The sequence below is a fragment of the Rhinolophus hipposideros genome (genome assembly GCF_964194185.1).
Source record: "Rhinolophus hipposideros genome assembly, chromosome: 3".
Taxonomy (NCBI): domain Eukaryota; kingdom Metazoa; phylum Chordata; class Mammalia; order Chiroptera; family Rhinolophidae; genus Rhinolophus; species Rhinolophus hipposideros.
The window spans coordinates 2,476,566-2,496,853 of record NC_138049.1 but is presented as its reverse complement, the minus strand read 5'-3'; the positions used below and the strand labels follow the sequence as shown (position 1 = coordinate 2,496,853).

Here is a 20,288-nt window from a genome sequence, read left to right as displayed (position 1 = left end):
GTATCAGACCTCATTTCATCACTAACTTCCTTTTTTTAAGTAGACTTTTGCTGGAGTCTCCACATCCTATTTAATGAATAGCTGCAGTCATGGAAGGATCCAGAACTCTTGTCAGAGTTCCCTACCTACACAGGTACAGGTGTTAGAAGCAGGAGTAAAATCTGCTACTGTGTTCAAACTGGCTTCACTTTATACAGAAGCTTCTTTCTATCCATCTCATTTAAAATATTTCCTTTTGGGAAGAAAGTCAAAGTCAACAACAAAAAAAACAACAGCCTTCTAAATGACATTTTACTGTGAAAATTATTAAACTTCATGCATTTCGGTGCAGACAATTAGAGCAGCAAAAACAAAATGGAATTGAAACATGCTTACCTTGCAAATGGGATGTATGACAGACTATACCTGCAAGAAAAAGCCATTTGGTGAAACTTAATTTAAATGATGCTTCTCTTTATGCCAAATGGCCACATTCTACCACCATAAAAAGTAAGGTGGCACATCACTGCAGTGATGCTCCAAGTACCACCCCAGCAATAGCCCCAGCGTCAGCCGGAACTTGTACAAAATGCAGATGACTGGGCCCGACCCCACACTCCTGAATGAGAAACTGGGTTAACAAACTCTAAGTGCCTCTGCTGCCTGCTGAAGTTTGAGCTTCTTATTAACCAAAAGGTTACCCGTTTTAAGTTTTTTTTTAAATAATAACAAATAATTTGAGCAGAAACTGCATTCTCCTTTAGAGATAAATCAATCATTAAATACAGATGATGCAATAAAAAGCAACATACTATAGAAAATGACCAAGGGAGTCAATTAAAACGTTCCCCATTTCACTGAAAACGAGCAAAACTCCACAGTGCTCCCCTGTAACATACAGAGAACCGCACTGAACTGTCATTGAAAACACATCTGTCGGTGGAAAAGGAGAAACAGTTGCAAGCAAGACTGATCCCAGACTGAGTTCCATCCAAAAGGAGACTTAAAACAGCAAAATCAGGAGGGATGTTACTGACTGCTGGAAGGAGCAAACAAAACTTAGCTATGCAGAAATGGAAAGACACATTTAAAAGTATTTTATGTGTGAGAACACCTTCCCGGTCTGACCCGGAAGCGTGCCAAGGACAGTACATCCAATACCAGCACACTCGCTGGGCCTTTTACTGCAGCCCGCGCCGTAACAAGGCCCAGGAAGGGGCCAAGTCTGCTGGGGAACCGGCACGGCTGAGGACTAGAGGAGGAGGAAGGACCAGCAGGGGGACAGACAAGAAGCACCCGTCCCCCACTGACGCTCCCACGGCAGCTGCAGGAACAGCAAGGCCAGGGTCAGCTTCAGAAGAACCTGCTCAGTGCGGATGCAGTGACCGCACCAAGTGAATGGCAGGCCCACGTGCCCTCAGGCCTCGCCGCTGTGCGTTCAGACGGCACCACCTTCATGTCTTAGCACTTCTCTTTCACGTATTAAGAAGTGAACCAGCGCGCTGGACCTGAGTAAGCAGCGCACCCCACCCCATCCCAGGTCTCCCTGCTGCAGTCACCGTGCGACACGTGCAGACTTCATGCGTCTGACTTCCCAGGTCCGTCCTGTCCCCTCCCCTCCCCTCCGAGGCACCCACTTCAACCGCCAGATGAAATGCCAACGACTTTCCCAGGCTTCTCGTATCAGAACAAGACGCCTGGCACTGCTTTCTAATCAGGTGAGACTTACCAGGTCATCGACAAGAACTGCAATATGCAGAATAGTACGGCCAGCCCCTTCTTATGCCACTAACAACAGCAAAAGATAGAAAAATAATGAGTTAAGAATTAAAAAAAATATTTACAAATATTTTTTACAACCCAGTTCAATTCTTCCCCTTCAAAAACGTAAGGTGACAGCTCCATTTATTTTATTAAGCTTTAGTATGAGAAATGTAAGATTCAGTAGAACTGAAATTTAAATATTTCATAAGCTAACATTCCTTTCTAAAATTCTCTGTATCCATTCATTTAAATACTGCTAAATCTAAGGCGTTACGTAAACGTTACCACACCTAAAATCCCACATAGTTATGAGATCTAGAGCCTCTGTCGAATTCACCCATTTTACTCATTCTCACTTGCTCCTTGTCTTGAGTTATTTTTTGAAGGAAAACTGCATTTTATTGTTTCCTAGAATAACGTACAGTAGTTTCCATGACTTTGAATGGTCTATTTTTAGAATTCCTTGTCCATTTTTATTGTTTATTTACTTACTTCTTTTACTTCTAATCTACTTCTAAATAAACAGGCTGCTAGACCATTCCAAAACCAGAAATCAATTTTCCACAGGGATAGGCAAAAATTGTTCAGAATATTCTTTGAAGTCCACATTGGGAAACGAGGTGTAGATCAATTCTCACGTGACTGACGTTTAGTCCTTACATCATCAAAACTGAAAAGCAAACTAAGACCTTTTCTGGCAGAGCATTTCTAGAACGTCACACACGACCCTTGCTTCCTGGAAATGTATAGTTTTCTGGTTAGCTCCAGGACCACCTCAAAGCCTCCCGGGAAGCAGACAGGGAACCATAAATAAAGAGTCAGTCGGGTGCGTGATCAGAAAGCTGAGCTGTACCAGTGGGACGTCTCTAGGCGAATGAGGAACGGCCCACCCTACCCGCAGTGGTCTAAGGTTCCTGGACGCGCTTTCATCTCCGTTCCACTCATTCGTTTGGGTTTGTTTTCTGGCCCCTCATCAGTGGCTCCCTCCCACGCTGGCCAGGAACCGACAGAGGAGCCAGCCCGGCCTAGACGTAAGGACAAACTCACCCCTGTCTGTTTCAGATGTACAGTCTACGTAACCACTAACGGGATGTCACCAGGCACAATTTTAGGGGCACCCAATCTCTGGTGGGTTTGAAAGAAGCCAGACTTTGAGCTCCTTTCCAGTAATGGTGTGATGACCGTCCCCGATGAGGGACCAGGCTAGTAACAAGCAGGCATGGAGGATTTAACTTACCCAGAGAGCAGCACACAAGGTAAATATGAAACACAACTGGAGGAAAGGAAAGAAATTATGGTAAGTCTGAGTCCCTTCAAAAGCTTAATAAAAATGCATAAACTAATCTGCACTCATTTGCATGATAACAACATACTGTAGAGAAAATTAATGAGACCACTGCCTCCAGATGTACTTACATATTCCATGAGGATCATTTTACTTTAAAATCTATGACTGTAGTATTCCCTGGCAAAATGGAAACAACTTGAAAATGATCCATTGATGCCTTATGTCAACAGAAAGAATGTCTGCAGAACGGTTCAAGGGACAACAGCCGCTCTTATGAACGACTGTGCTGTTTAGTGACAGTACCGCCAACAGTTTACGGTGCGCTGCTAACACAGCAGCTTCTCCTTTACTTAGCTTTACGTAGGAATCTACTGGACTGATTTTCATACATCATCATTCCACATCTCTGTGCCCCCCGAGGAGGCAGGTGGCAGCAATGGTGACAGGCGGGAGGTTTGGAGACAGACCTAGGCAGCTCCCAGCTCTGCTGCCTCCAGCCTGTGTCCCTGGTTAGGCCAGTTATCTGGTCCAGACCACAGTTACCTTCCCTTTAGAAGGAGGAGGATACCCTCTGCCTGCTCTACAGGGCTTGGCAGGAACAAATCGCGATCCATCGGTAACGCCTCGCGTCTGGGACTGGCACTCGGAAGGCGCTGAATGGCAGTATTTCTTTACCATCACTATTAGGCCGAAGCTCACATCAGCAGCAATGAGACCCAGCAAAGCATTCAGCTAGAAACAATGACTCAATCCATAACCAAAGTTCATCGTATGAATAAATAACCATCTCTTTGGGGAAATGTTTATGTTTCTAACTGTTTGAAAAGCCCTTTGAGTTCATGCTTATTTATGTAAGGCAGAATGCACTACTAAGGTGGGTGCCAGGATGTCCTAAATAAAACGAATCCACATAAAATCTTGGTGGAATATAACCTTGTTATAGTCTAACGGTGTAAGATCACTTCTCAGCAACCCAGACAAAGTTCAATGTTAATATATATGCTGCTCTATGAGCTAATACAGGAAGTTCAAAATAACTGGAAAAATCAGTAAAATGGCACTAACTCTGATGAAGCTGAATAAGGACACAGATAAAACATTAGGCTAAAAAGTGTTTATTCTGGGAAGGAGGGAGAAGATTCACACACGTTACAGCTGAAAACATGTCCTTACTTACAAATCTACAAAGATTAGTTATGTTTGAAAAGCAAATTAATAGTTAAAAGGACAAACTAGGTAATACTGACATTTAAATTCAAAAACAGGCTTTAAGGACAAAGAAATCTACAAGAGACGGAATAAGCGCACGCACTAGGATCAGAGGCCTGGGTGGAGGGGGACCTGGGCTCCCCCTGCCCGTAATACCCACCAACCATCAGTTAAGAAACCAAAACTGTTTCCAAGAGCACACTTGTTCAAAGACAAAGACAACACCGAATTCAAGCCGCCCGGCAGCCCGGACAGACCCCGACGTGACTGCTTGCTGCAGAAGCCAGGCTGCTGAAGTGCTTGTCAACTGGTCAAACAGGGAAGGGACCACACCACAGGGCAGGCTACTTAAATCAATGCCAACTCTCCCCCCGAGATGACTCAAATGGAGCCAGAGGGATCTGTCTTCCAGCCTACCCCCACAAAGTGCACACAGCAATCCATTAGGAAACGTTCTGTGGGGCTTGAAGATGAAATGCATCCAGTTCTAATGTGCATTTTAAATACGGAGATGCAACGTTAGATACATGCAAAGAAAGTAGTAGCATTTGCCCAGCCAATCATTTTAGGTAATACTGTATAATTCACACTCTTTAATCACACAGCCTGCATGATGTAATCATTATATGCAACGCGAGAAATAGGACAAAGGACTTACATAAAAATGCGCATTTTTTGTAAAAAAACAATGCAAAAATACTTCAATAAAGGCTTTTTTCTGATTTTAACTATTTACTTACAATCATGATAATTGTGGCAAGCAACCTTGTTGTTTCAAACATCTTCTTCAGCTGTTTCACAGGTCCCATTAAAAAGCACGTGCTGTTAGAGATAAACAGGAGAACTGAGTGAGGGACACCTGACCTGCATGGTCACATAAAAACAAACTCTTTCAAGAAAAGAAACCCTGGTTTCGTTTATTTAATAAGAATCTCTCACTAAATCTGGTTAATCTTCCCTTACTAATAAAAGGAAACTTTAGTCTTTTAGTTTTCTATGAAACATAAACGCCTTCTGACAAATTATTCATAGTGGGATTTTATAGCCACCAGAGAGCCAAAGCGGTCCCAAGCTGACAGGCTGCCTGTCAATATGTTGTCTGCCAATATCTGTCATGATTTCCTGTCTGTGCACATGTTACACGTCAGAACAATGCAAGGCCACCTCCACAAGTAATTAACTGTCCTGGAAAGCCTCTCATAGCAGGTCACATGCACTGCTACCCCAGGCTTCTTTCACACCCCGTCTGAACCACAACCACCACAGGTACAAGCCCTCACTGAGCTCGGCCTTGACTCACGCCTGTTCACTTGACAATACCTCTGACCCAGAAAATTCCAGAAGAAACAGACGGCCACCTCTGAAAGCTAAGTGCACACAAACGCAGAGCTCATACACGTGACAACCACCCCAAAGATGGGACATCAGCACCCCAAAGATGCACCTCAGAGGGGACTGCCCAAGGCCCAGCCCACCGCGCCTCTGCCTCACCACCCTCCCTCCCAGCACCACTGCCACCCCGTCGTCCGGCGAGGCTGCTGGTCATCTGACCGACCGCCTGCCTCACGGGGACGCAAGCTTCCCAAACTAGGGACTGGGCTCAGAGGACGGGCTGGGGGGAGCGGCTCCTCACCTGGCCAGGCACAGCCCTAGCTGTAAGAGGGGTGCTAACCGTGCCCCCCTCATAACTGGGGTCACAGACACAAAACCCTGCAGACAGTCCCTGGCACACAGGGACTGGCTACTCCTACCATGACCACTCCGTTATGGCAGCTGGTAGACAGCAGGCGCCAGTAAGTATTTATTAAAGGAATACATATTCTGTGCTGAATTCACATGTCAGAGCTCTAGAACTAGATCCTATTAGGAAAGTACTCAGGAGAGTGATAGCAAACGAAGTATTTTAAGAAGCTAAACTTCTGTACATACCTTGCTAATGCAGCAATATTTCCAAAGGTGTAAAACACTGCGAAAAGCTTTAGGCCACCAGGAAGCCATAGTAATCCAGTTCCCTGAGTTAAAATATTATAGTTATTTCAAAATAATTTTACCATTGTAATGGTTTAAAATTAAATGTGCTACAGTAGTAATATAAATATGTAATACACATTTTAAGTATAAATGTGCTTGCATATATTGATTATATCATTTTAAAAAGCAGTTAATTCTCAATGCTGTTTCCTAATTTGAATCTTCTGTGTGTTTGCATGTAAGTCTATGTAAATGAGCCATAACACAACTTTCTTTATACATGTGAGTAAATTCATACTACTTAAATATTGTTTTTAAATGGCAAGTTAAAAAACGTAATTAACATCTAAATTACTAACTGCAGTTACTTTGATTTTTCTTAGAATTATTTTAACAATCCATAACCCCCCAAAATGTTAATTTCTGCATCTTTGTATTGATCTCTACCCCTTTCATCAGATATCTGAAGGTGTCCCATCAAAAGTCTCGGAGCAATCCAGAGAGAGCGGACTGCTTGTTGGAACTAAACGGGACTAGTGGTCTGACACAAATAGAAATCAGGAAGCCACATGGGCCTGGACTCACGAGGATGGAGAAGAAGATACCGGTCACGAAGCAGATGGCAAACCACTTCAACCTGGTGCTGAAACTCAGGGACGAGGCGTCCAGGGCCTTAAGGAAGAAGGGGGTTAGGACCGGCCCAGCCCCCACCACCCAACCGGTCCTCTGCACTTGAGGAAGACCCGGCTTCCTTCCGAGCAGACTGCGGATCTTAGTGTTACTTTGCATGTGGTTTAAGCACATGGAGATCCCGCGGGTGGAAAGGGAACTACAAACACGCTCTGGGGACCACGAGGGCCTGAGGGACCACTGTTAGCTTTGGCAGGTGTGACAACAGAATCGTGCTCTCGTTTAAAGAGCCCCTACCTGGGAGGGACAGGATATGCACACTGACTGGATGAAATCACATGAGGTACGTTATAAAACACTGTGATTTCAAAACCTAGAGGAAAGATACAACCAGACGGGCAAAATGCCGCCCAAGGCTGAGGCACCCCACACCTCTCTCAGCGCCTGTCCGAGGTCGCTTAGCCGACGTGCCCTGCGTGCAGAGCCTGAGATGGGGCTTCCCGTGCAGCAACTGCTGGAAGCGAGGGGAGCTGGACGGAGCACGAGGAACCGAGCAAGGAGGAGTGTCCGCTGGAGCTCAGCTGCAGTGTCAGCGCTCAGGCAGTCCTGCCTGGAGCAGGGCTGGTTCAGGTCCCCACCTCCTGCCAGCTGCTCCGGCGGAGTGGGGGTGACTGCGGGAGCTCCAGGGAGCTCCAGGGCGAGCAGAGGCAGAGCTGGGAGCCACTGGGGGCGGGGACACCTGCCTAGTGACGGGGCCCTGGGCAGCCACCAGCAGTGTGTATCATCAGACACACGGTCAACTTTGCTTATTAAGAAGAGTTCATTCCAAACACCTCGGAAAGCCCTGGGTACCTCCTGACTGTTACTAAAACGCAGTTTTGAGATGATAATTTACTCCAGGGCAACGACGTTCCTGTGTGTCCTGCGAATTCTGACCAAATTAGAACAACGCAGAAATTGCTCTGCATACTTTATGGCACGACAATCCGGCACGCAGAATGATTCAGCACACACATTCAGATTACTAACTACATTATTAAAACTTATTTTCCCAATAAGGCTGAAAAAGTCTCAACAGCTGTTTCAAGAAACTACATGTATACAGTAAGACTATATACCAAAATTTAAATTTCTAGCTTATATGACCATATATACTTAAAAATAAGACTACATGCTTATCGTGTATTTTCAAGAATGAAGTAAACACAAAGTTTTACATGCAAAAGCTCAAAATTACCTGAGTAGATTAATCTTTGAATCCTTATGCAGCATGAAAAGTAGATAAAAATAACTTAATAAAGACTGTCACAGTAACACAGCACTTTTTAACACACTTCAAATGTTCTTAAATTTTTGCTTTAATTCAGACATTCTTGTCGCCAGCGATGTCATCTGTTTACAACAAAACTGACAACTGGATTTTAAACAAAGAAGAAACTTGCCTGTAAAAACATCTAAACTTTATTCTTTCTGATCAGGAAGAATACCCATCAATACATTTTAACTACTAGAACAAAATAAGCCCTGAAGACGGCACATTACATAGGAAACGACCTATGGTTTGTAAGGAAATGGAAAAGTCATTAGGAAGACCAATTTCTAACCGGGCAGTGTGAGCACACAGTGACGTGAGGGCTTAAGGAGAGGAAAAAGCATCCAGTTTTCCTTTTTGTCACAGTACAAGTCACCCCGTTGTCCACAAGTTCCACTACTAGTTTGCAGTAGCCAGTCCATTCTCCTCTCAGTGTGCTTACTTGTATAATCGGAGGTATTTCCCTTATTCCATCTTCCATGCGATGAAACCTACGAGAACTTACTCCCTTTGTAAATATGGCATATTCAATCCACAAGCACATGACTTGTCTCAAGCCTTGCAAATTGCCCTGGATCCGGAAACAAAGCACAGATTTCCTAACTCCTAACTGGGCAAATTACACAATGCTTCAACATGGGACAAGCTGGCACTGCATTCTCCCTGCGGTCCCTTCCCCTTACTCGGAGGCTCATCCATGCACAGCCACCCTACTGTCCTGGTCTGTCACCTGCAGCTCTCTCTCCGAGTCACTCTCTCTTGCTCAGGACCCTGATCCCAGGCCCCACTCGGACCCCGTGGGCTTTGATCATATCAGCACCCACAGGGACAGCCTGGCCCTCCCGTCCCTCCCCCCTCATCTCAGTGGCCTTTTCCTGCCACTGCACTCCGTGACTCAGGGCAGTCGTACTACCTGAAACTGCTCTACCCCCAAGCTTCAAGCGGCTGCTCCCTGACCCCGCTGCCATCCCGGGCACGCTGACCCACAGCTCCTGCCTCGACTGGCCTGCGCCTGTGCCCTTGCTCCCGCCCACCATCCTTCTCCCCCTTTCAGTGGACGGCATGCGGCCCATCGCCTCAACGAGACATTTCAACCTCCTTTCTGCTGCATCCATCTGGCAAACCCCATGACTCTTCCTTTCTCTTCCCCTGGACGGAGTCACGCGGCACGACACAGGCACCATAACCCTGTCCTCATCCACTTCTGGCCTGTGTTGTCGTCTTCTGTCTACCAGCTGCCTTCTCTCTACCATCCCACTTCAAAGCCCCCCCATTTCAGACGCCCAGTTCTTGCCCTGACACTTTACTCACAGCAGACAACTTCCCTTTCTCACAGAGAAAACGGAGGCCGTCGCTTGCTGCTACCAGACCACCAAGGCACCTCAGGGACAGACTCTCTTCCTGTCCTCAGGCCACTGCAGAGCAGCTAAGGTCAGCCTGGCCACCCCCTCAGATCCCGCCCCCTCGGCCTCCCCAGGGACTCACAGGGAACTTGGGGGCTTCTCTGCCCTCTCCAACAGTGAACGCGGCTTTACCCAGGTTCTGTCCCTGTCACCGTTTCCATTAACCTTTACATGTACTTAAGCAGCTTCCATTTTAAACCAGCAAAACGCTCATGGATTGCCCCCTCCACCCTATGCTCGCGGATCCATCCACCCAACAGCCACAGAGCGCTCCTAGCCTAAGTGCTGGGTGGAGTCTGGCCCTGGGGAGAAGGTGGCCCAGGCAACTGCCCTGCCCACGGCACGCGTGGTGCCAGCCCCACACTGCAGTGTCTGAAGGAGCTGCGGTCAAGGACTGGGCCCGGTCTACCACGCCCTCTCCCGCGGCTCACTCCTGGCCCAGCACCCCATTTCCAGGTCCCTTTATCTGAGGCCCTGGGCAGGGCAGGACTCCTCTTCCACCAAGGCCTCCTCCCAGGGCACGTGGGGACCCTAAGGACACCGTGCTCCTCTCTGCCTCTGCCCCCTAAGGGAGCCTTCCCACTGGCCTCGTCCTGACCTCAGGGTCCACTGCCCGTGGGGCTCCCTCAGCAGTGAGCAGACCCCCTACCGTCCGCACCCAGTCCACGGGCGAAATGGGCACTCCTCCTGGGTGAGCCTCTTGCTAATCCCATCGCAGAAAGTGATTTCAGGCTGAGTTAGCCCTTCCCTTTGGGGTTTGGTGCTTTAATCAGCCCTCCGACACCTGAAAGCCCAGGTCTCTGTCCCCCAACTCGGCTGGCTCCTGACACTGGGAACTACAACAGTGAACACGAAAGGGTAGCTGTCTTCCGATAAGCAAACGCCCATATAATGAGCATCACCCCATGAAGAGAACCTCGCAGGTCAAAGGGCGGAGCTGGCCAGGGAGGCAAGACGTCAGCAGACCCACTGGTGAAGGCCCTTCTGGGAGGCACAGGAGACCTGAATGAAGTAAGGGGTGCCCACCGGAGCGAGAGCCCCTCCTTCTCGAAGGAGCTAACCTGGGAGCTGATGGGACCCCCAGCCCGGCACATGCCAGGCACTCTCCTTGACCACCCAGCGCCAGCCCTCACGCAACTGAAACCTTGCAGACAGGAAGGCAGCTTCCCGGGCTGCACTCCAGGGGCTTCCTTAGGACTCCGTATGCCTCCTTCTCACCGCGCTGGACGAATCCCTCCCCCAGCCACTCGGGATGGCGCTCTCCTCTGAGTCTCCGTCCAGCCCACCGGCTGCTCCTTCTGCGTGTCCCGTCCGTCTCCGTCTTCCTGGAGATGAAGGGTCTTCCTAGGCCTTCCCCTGCCCTGTCCACACGTCTCTAAGACCTGGCTCAGGTCTTACGATGAAGGCAGGCACCATCGCTGAGCTCACAGCTCCCTGGCATCTTCCGGTCATCTCGCCTGAGGGCCCCAGGACTGCGGCTCCTCCGCCTCTCCCGCGGCCTGCAGACCACCTGCGCGGGAGGACGCAGCAGCCCAGAGCTTCCCTGCGCCCCCTCACCCACGGCCTCGCCCAGGTCCCCCAGCCAGTGCCACCCAGTCCTCCACGCCTGCGTCCTGCCACCCCTGCAGCCACCCCTGCAGCCACCCCTGCAGCGCACCCCCAGCCCTCCTGAACACCACCAGCAAAGCCCTCTGCATCCCGTCACCCTCCTCTCGGATCATTCGCGCCTCCCATGGGCCTGTCTCCTCCTGAGCACCCCACACCTCTGCCCGGCGGTGGGCGCGGTGCTCGCCCCTGCTCCCTGGCTGCCGCAGTTTACATTGACTAGTTTGTAACTGTTCCCCATTAGAATGTACATTCCGAGCGGACGCGGGCTGTGCCGGTCGCTGCGGTAACCCCAGCATCACCACCAGGCCACACACACGGAGGTACTAGAGTCGCCGAGCAGGAGTGGATCGCCTCTGAACTCCCCGCTGCCGCCCACTGGAGTGGCCCCCGTCTTTAACCAACGCCGTGTCTACACGACGTGCCTTCCTCCCCTCCGGACACTGAGCTCAAGAACCCGGGCGCCGCGGCCTTCACGCCCCGAGGCTTAACGCAGCTCAGTTCCGCAGAGCCGTCCGCGAAGGCAGGCCCCACGCACGCGCGGTCCCACGCACAGCCCCTCACACAGGCGCCTGATGTGGCCAGCGGGGCTGGGGAAGGATGTAAGTTGTGTTCAACGGTGAGTGACTGACGTGCCAGCAGTGAAACGCGGCCCGGCTCCTGCGCCGCGTGACAGGCCGAGCGAGCCGGTCCGGGTCCGGGAAACGCGCTGCGCGCCGCCCCGCCCGCCCGTGTTTCTCCGGCGCCATCGGTGGGAGCAGAGCACCTGCGCTTTACAGGTTGGAAAGTGCACACGCCGCAATCACATGCGCACCGACCTAACGCGCGTGGTCATCACAGACCCCCCGCACGTGTCCGGCCGGCGCAGGGCTCAGTCCGCAGGCGCGTGTCTGAGTCCCCGACCCCCACCGCCAGCCCGGGATGCCGCCCACGGTGCGCCGCACGCACAGGACGACGAGGGAAGCCGGGACACGGACACACGAGGCCTCCACGCCACACGGCCCGTCGCAGACGCTCCCACGTCCGCGGCCGGCACACGGGACCCCGCCCGCGCGCAAACAGCAAGCACACGAGGCAGCGGTGGCTGCCGCGCTGCCCTGTGCGCTGTCAACGGGGGAGGCGACCCTCCCCGGGCCCGTGGGGACGGCCCGGAGCCGGCTTCCCGGCACAGCGAGGCTTCCGCGGCCGCTCCCCGCCTTAGCAGACACCCCTGCGCCGGCGCCACGTCCCCTCCACGCCCCGGCTGCCACCCGTCGCCCTGCTCCCCGACCACGCAGCCGCCGCACAGGCCCTCACTCGTGTCCGGCCCACGGGCGGACGCCGGCTCCCCCGCCCCCCGGCGCGCACAGCCCCGCGCGGAGCCCGCGCCAGGCGCCGCGCCACCCCCGGGAAAGCCCGGTGCCCCCCGGGCGGGCCTGACCAGCACCCGTCCAGCCCCCTCCGCTGTCGCAGCCGCGGCCCGGGGGCGGTGGGCGCGGGGACGGCCGCGGGCTCCCTACCTGCGAAGTCAGGCCCTGCTCCTCGTCGTCCTGGCCGCTCAGGACCCGCCGCAGCTTCTCCATGGCTCGGCTCCCGGGGCGAAGCGACGGCCCCTCGGTCGCCCGCCGCGCGCGCACTCGGAGGAAACCGGAACCCGAGCCGCCCCCAGGTAACCGGAAGTGCGGCTCACCCGTTTCCGGCAAGGCCCCTGCGGCCGCCGTAGCCGCGCGCGCATGCGCGCCGCGCCCGCCGGCCTTCCGGGTCTGAGCCGAGCCGAGCCGAGCCTGGGAGCCCGGCCCGCGCGGCGCGGTGTCTGGCCGGCCGCTGAGTGGGGCTGGTCGCGCAGGGATGCAGAGCGGCAGCGACTCCCGTCACCTGGAGCAGGACAGCGGGCGCACAGCCGCTGCCTGTTGGGCGGACGCAGATCGCTCAGGCCCTCGCCCGCATCGTGCAGACCCGAGGTCCCGGCTGCGGGCGCCACGCCGGCCGGGCCCCGAGCAGAATGCGGGGGCCGGTCACTGACGGGCAGCTCTCCGGAGTGGGAACGCGCAGAGGGGAACCCGGTCCGTCCCGGCCCGCCACTCGCCCCCTGTCCCGACTCCTTCCTCGGCCCGTTCACTCGGCACGGCCGAGGGGCGGTGTCCGGGGCCGGTTCTGACCTGCGGCTTCCGCGCGTCTCCGCCCGAAGGAGCCGCAGCGCCGGGCGGCCACGCGGGCGGTCTCAGCCCTGCCCCGGCCTGTGCGGCCAGCCTGACCCCCCAGGACGGACGACACCGACTCCGCGAGGGAAGATGCCGACAGATGCAGGTCGCAGCATCTCGGGAAACAACGAGCTGCCTTCCTCCTGTTGACCTTGTGACCGGTGTTGACTCAGTCCATCCAACAACTAAGCATTTGAGTGAACCCCTACTTACGGGAGCAATAGCTAATCCAACACGTCGTCCGCTTTTAACGTAAACACTGCAGCCCTTCGAACGAGGGTTTACGGTTCCCTAGCGAATGGCTCTTAAGCAAAGATTAGAAATGAGGGCTGCCTGTACGATATCAATTCCAGCGTATCTTGCCGCTTCCCAGAAGTGTATTACTCCAGGGTCATCCGATGATAAGTTCTGCTTTTTGGCTGGTTAAGATCATAGCGAAAATGTCTTGTTTTGTTTTATTACACCACCCACACTTTCTTCTCTAAAATCTGACAAAAGGCGGACCCCCCCAAAAAACTTTTATTCTCTGTCCTGCTGCCTTCAGCAGAGATTTTATCTAATCTCAATTAGGGAAGAACATATAAGACTTCCAGAAAAGCAGGTCATACACTTCCTATGATAAGAACAGTCCAATGCCCAGCATTTTCCAGGCAGAAAATATATTTGGCCTATTTATACTAAAGTGTGAGATTTTATCCTTTTGTCCTTAACTTAAAAAGATCAGAAAATAGATCAATGTCTGTTGTAAAAATCATAAACCTCTATGCTTCTATTTAATAAAGAGTACCCCTCTCTAAGTACTAACGATTCCCTTTTGAAATGTAGTAACTTCAGTTTTCCATATGCGGGAAGATGAGATAAAGGGATACCTCTAGTCGTGGGGAGACAGCTTTCCATTGGTTGCACCATGTGAAATTATCCATGTCCAACTATCTTTAAGCTACAAAGGGCTATTCCATATGTTTCAACCTGTACTTGGGTATAAGAAGTCTTGCTTAGAAAATAGTATTAAATGTTTAAGAATGTTTTTTGGGCTTTTCCACTTCTCATGCTCTATGAGCCAAGGTCAAGTTTCCTGAAAACTACTGCACAGAGTTTATTGAAGGCATAACCCTTATTTAGATAATGAGATGATGAGTAACAGTCTACGCTCCCAAGTCAGACTGCCTGGATTAGAATCCTGGCTCCCTTGTTTTGTGTTATAGCTGTGAAGTTTTGGGCAAGTCAACTTAAATTTCTGTTTCACTTTCTCATATGTGAAAATCAAGGTGATAATAGATCCTGCCTTTCAGGGTTGTTATGAGGGTTAAATAAAATACTACAATTGACCCACTTCATTCACAGGTTCTGTATTTGCCAACTTGCCAAAATGTGTTACCCCCAAATCCATGCTTGCAAGTACTTTCACAGCCATTCAAGGGAAATGCACACAAAAGGGAAAATTTTGAGTTAGCCAAGGCACACGGTTCCTCGGAGATAAACAAGGTGACACTCTGCCTTCTTGGTTCAGCTTCTTCTAGAACAATTATCCTTCTTGTGGTCCATTTAGTGCCATGTTTTTGCATTTCGTGCTTTCTGTTGGTGATTTCGCTGTTAAAATTGGCTCCCAAGGGTAGTGCTGAGGTGCCATCTGGTGTTCCTACGCACAGAAGGCCGCAATGTGCTTTATGGAGAAAACAGGTGTCAGAGAAGCTTCGTGCAGGCCTGACTTAGGTGTTGTTGGCCATGAGTTCGATGTTAAGGAATCGCCAGCATGTGCTAAATAAGGTGTCTCTAAACTGAAACACATGAAACGTTACCAATTGACTGGATGAGGAAAATGTAGCCAGAGACCCACAGGAAGCTCACCCGTGTTTCCTAGGAGCGGTGCTTCAGACTTCACTGATGCCGTGTTTGTGGGGACTTTGTGGAACAGAACTACCGCGAGTGACGAGGACTGCCAGGCCGACACAGCAGGGCCTGCCACTCTGAGTGCTGAGTACCTGGTGGCTTCTGTGATGACAACAGTTGCTGTTGTTTCATCACGTGGATCCCTGTCTCCCCAACCTCCTGAAATACTGAGCAGTCTGGACAGAAACCTAAAGTGAGCCTCTATCTCTTGCCTGTAAACCTAGACAAAAATCCAGTAGCTTCCTTCTTCCTTTCTGCTTCTCAGCTACAGAGCTTTCCAGAGCCACCAGCCTTCGCAAACACAAGGCAGCCCAGGCACAAAACAGGAGGAGGTGCTAAGTGGGGAGAGGCAAGGCCGTTGAGACTGTCTGGCCCACATGGAGCTGAGCACGGCTCCCATGCTGCTTTCCTCCAGGCCCCAGAGGGAGTTTAACAGACTCCTCTCCACAAGTGAAATCCACCCCTCCTCTCCACCTTCCCTTCACCTGACCACAGGAAAGCGGCGAGGGAGTGACATGAAGACAAGTTCAGAGGAGAGCTAGTCAGCGAGGCCAAGGTCATCTTCCTGGGGGAGTCGGCCATGGGGAGTGTGTTCCTTTCTACAGGCCCAGCCCACCCACAAATGCAACACTACGTCCCACTCAGGAATTCCACCCCCACGGGACCTCAGGCACAAAGCACCACCCCTCACACCAGCTGACTTTGGTAAGTGGCTTGGTTCCCAGAGTTTCTTCGGAGAGGAATACCATAAAAGTATGTGGGAACCTTTCCTCAATGGCAACACTTGAAGCATTCTGAAAGAACATAGAACCTTTTTTTTTTTTTTTTATTTTTTTTTTTTTGAACCTTTTTAATTTCCTCTTTCCATCTCTAAGATTTCATACACTACTTGGTGGAAATGGTGAATGTGTCAAACACTCTCCAGTGAAAATGACACCTGAAATTGAGACCCTATGCAGTTACAGTGTGGGACAGATCTAACAATATTTAATCATCGGTCATTTACTGTCTCATAAGCTTATCTTAGTCACTTCTATGGACATAATAGCAAATCCTGGTACAAAAAGTAACAGAACAGTTTTCTTTCTTAAGGACTGAGACCCCAGAATGCTTTGTGAATGAGCAAAGTCAGCTGCCTATGGGAGGGCCTGCTGCCATAGTTACCTGAGTGCCACATGGCAAAAGAGTGGAGGAAGCCAGGCCCTGGGCAGAGGGAAGGACTGGTTGTCAAAGTGTAGGCGAGAAAGAAGAAATTAGGGATAATTGCTTAGGAGGAATATGACTGAAACGAAAAGGCAGGAGACAAACCTTTAGAAAAACACAGCCTTAGTTCTAATAATGCCTCTCATTTTTCCAAAGAGACATTAATTCTTTTCTATCGCATTTCAGTGTTTCTGTTCCTGATGTCAGCCCTGAAACAAAGTGAACTGTTCCCACAGCCAGAAAGGCGATGGGAGGGGCGTGTCCGATGAGAAAGGAAAGGTAGCCCGCCACGACCGTCACCATCACTGGCATCACCACCACCATCACCATCATCACCATCACCACCACCATCACTATCACCACCGTCACCACCACCACCGTCACCACCATCACCACCACCATCATCACCACCATCACCACCACCGTCACCACCACCACCATCGTCAGCATCACCACCGTCACCACCACCACCATCACCATCACTATCACCACCCTCACCACCATCATCACCACCATCACTATCACCACCCTCACCACCACCATCACCACCATCATCACCACCACCACCACCACCACCACCACCATCACCACCACCATCACCACCACCATCACCACCATCATCACCACCACCACCACCATCACCACCGTCACCACCCTCACCACCACCATCACCACCATCATCATCACCACCACCACCATCATCACCACCACCCTCACCACCCTCACCACCACCATCACCACCACCATCATCATCACCACCACCATCACCACCGTCACCACCGTCACCACCCTCACCACCACCATCACCACCACCATCACCACCACCACCATCACCACCACCATCACCACCATCATCACCATCACCACCACCACACCACCATCACCATCACCGCCATCACCACCACCATCACCACCGTCACCGCCATCACCACCATCATCACCACCGCCATCACCACCATCATCACCACCATCACCACCACCATCACCGTCACCGCCACCACCACCACCACAGTCACCACCATCACTATCACCACCCTCACCACCGTCATCACCATCACGACCACCATCACCACCAGCATCACCACCACCAGCACCGAAGCCAGCGGCAAACTGAGATGATTATGAGATTCCCCCACCCTAAGGGAAGGCATACAGATAGCAGGGGCCCATCTTAACTCCTGCTAGTCCTTCCAGTCTGGCCCTTCCAGTGTGGCAGCCATTCTCCACAGCTGGCTGTGCAGGTCACTTTAAACCTGTTCATCTCACTCCACTTAGAAAACCTTCAACAACTGCCATTTCCTCAGAATGAAGGCCGCATCTTAGCACAATACACAGAGCTGGTTGTGATCCAGCCCCCGCTCTTCTCTCCAGCCTCATGCATGACCATATCTCTTTCCACATCACATGCATGTGCACAGTGTCAACACACAGACATGTTCAGCTTGTGAAATCCATACCTACATACCTTTCTACACTCTGCTCTCATGGCTTCAAATCTTACTCCCCCACACCGCCTTGTCCCCCACCCCCAACTCCGCCAAGCTTCCTTTCTTGGCCAGTTCCCACTTGACCTAAGAGTGTCCTCCTCAGGGGAGCCTTCCCAGGCCTCTTAAAACATGGCCAATGCCCCTGCCCCACGTAGCCACCCTGTCCGTCCCAAAGCAGACTCAGCAGTCGCTCTGCTGACCTGCTTGGCCGCAGCCAGTTGTCCCACTCAAATGCCTCATTAGTGTCCAGGCCCCATCCCTAGGCACAGAGCCTAGCACATGATAGAAACTTGGCAGATGTTTCTAGAATGAAAAAATGAGTAACAATAATAGAGCATATTAAAGGATCTGAAGCATCAATTGCCTTCATATGCCATCTAGGGTTGATTGTAGGGGAGAAAATAAATCTTGGTGTCAGTTAACAATTGTGTGTTGAGTGTGTCCTGTGTGGCAGGCACTGCCCAGGCTGGCAGCATATGTACACAGATGAGTCCTGTGACGGGACTGGCTGGGAGAGATGAGCTATTACGTAATCAAAGAAAAGAGGGAAGAGCTGTGGTGCTGCAAAATCCACAGCCAAGGAGCATGGACCCCGCTCTCCCTTTGCCTACAGCATGCTTTCTCGGCACTGTGACATCTGCTGAGAGAACTGCCTGCTCTCTTTACTCCAGGACAGTTTGCATTTGACTGTCAGAGAACATAATGAACATCTGTCACAACGGTCAAGTCTGTCTTCGTTTTCTCTTCACCAGAACAGTGAATGTATTTTACAGAATTTTTGACAGGGACTTGTCACATGCTGTATAAAAATCCCCGTCAAGTGCAGTGAAATATAATTGATGCTGATCAAATTCCCTAAAAAGTTAAAGGGAAAACTGCTCTTTCTAGGTGCAGACATGAGTTTCATATTTCTCTTAACATAAGTGGGACGGTTTGTGACAACTATTATAAAAGCCATGGTCATCCGACAGTTGTGGATAACCGTGTTCTAACCCGCCTACCCGTGACCTCTAGAACCTTTGCAGTTGGAGACACCTGCTGGATTAGCTTGCTAGGTGTCCAGGTGGGCTCTCCAGCTGTACCTGACGTTGGCGCACAGCAGTTGGTAGGCGTCATTTCTTCCAAATGCTGTAAGGAATTTAGCTGGCGCAGTGATCTCTTCAGCCCTTTACATAGTTTTCCAGGCATCAAAGCTTGGGCTTGTCATTGTCGCTTGGTGGTAAGGCAATGTTGTGACCTTCCTGCCCTTGATGCAGCACACTTTTCCCAGTGAAAAGGATGACATCTCCCCACAGGACGAGGTCCTTGATTTCAGGGAAAACACTGTGATAACATGGTAAAAAGTACTTCCGGATGCACGTGGCCTCTCTTGATTTCTCACCAGGAACTGTGGACGTGAAGACTAAGCAGTCATGTTCCTTGTCAGAGGGTACACTCTAACGCCCCTTTTGGAGACAGCCTGCCTTGCCTGAAAAAGGTATATTTTTAAATAACTAGTCACTAAAAGCTTTGGGATGGGTGAGCTACTTGAAGGGTATTTAATTGGGCTGGAAAATATATAAAGGCAGAGTTGGCACTCTGACTTCAGAGTGAAGAGAAGATTTCAGACCAAACGCTAAAGACTTGCATTTACATATGTTGCCTTTGCTTCTCTGTGGAATGGTGAGATACCACCTATCTGTTTAGAATCTCCCTAGAGGAAAATAAACACGGGTACACAAGGTTAACAGAACGGTAACTGAGACATTTGCATTTATACAATGGAAGCCTTAGTATAAAAATACATAGCATGGTATGTAGAAATTTTAGATATCATTATTTTTATTTAAAGAGAAAAGTTGTAACTCGGCACAAGGTAACACCTTCACCTCAGGACGAGATTAAAAAGTTAAACTATATAGGTTGTAACGGCTAGAAATTAAATAGTAAAAGGGAGAATTGATTTGTTTACCAGAACTCGTCAGCGTAGACAAATGAGGTGACAGAGCACTGAGGACTGGAGCCCGATTGCTTACCCTGTTTCCCCGAAAATACGATCTAGCCCAACCATTAGTTCTAATGCTTCTTTTGGAGCAAAAATTAATGTGAGACCCAGTCTTATATAAGACCCAGTATTATATGATATGATATGATATGATATATGATATGATATATTATGTTATACCCAATCTTATAGTAAAATATATATAAGACCAGGTCCTATATTATATTATATTGATTATATATTATATTAATTATATATTATAATCTATATATTATATAATATTATATCATACCCAGTCTTATAGTAAAATAAGGCCAGGTCTTATATTACTTTTTGCTCCAAAAGACGCATTAGAGCTGATGGTCCAGCTAGGTCTTATTTTC

At 50.2% G+C, this 20,288-nt stretch overlaps 1 protein-coding gene across 1 annotated transcript; it reads right to left on the bottom strand.

Moving 5' to 3' along the window:
* Positions 1 to 78: 78 nt before the first annotated feature.
* Positions 79 to 12,810, bottom strand: SFT2D1 (SFT2 domain containing 1). The gene is made up of 8 exons (XM_081044490.1): positions 12,661 to 12,810; positions 6,797 to 6,883; positions 6,170 to 6,252; positions 4,981 to 5,062; positions 2,981 to 3,016; positions 1,709 to 1,767; positions 376 to 405; positions 79 to 232 (listed from the first exon to the last, which is right to left on the bottom strand). The coding sequence occupies exons 1-8, from the start codon at positions 12,721 to 12,723 to the stop codon at positions 217 to 219; spliced, it is 456 nt and encodes a 151-aa protein (XP_080900616.1). The 5' UTR covers positions 12,724 to 12,810; the 3' UTR covers positions 79 to 216.
* Between the last annotated feature and the right edge of the window lie 7,478 nt (positions 12,811 to 20,288).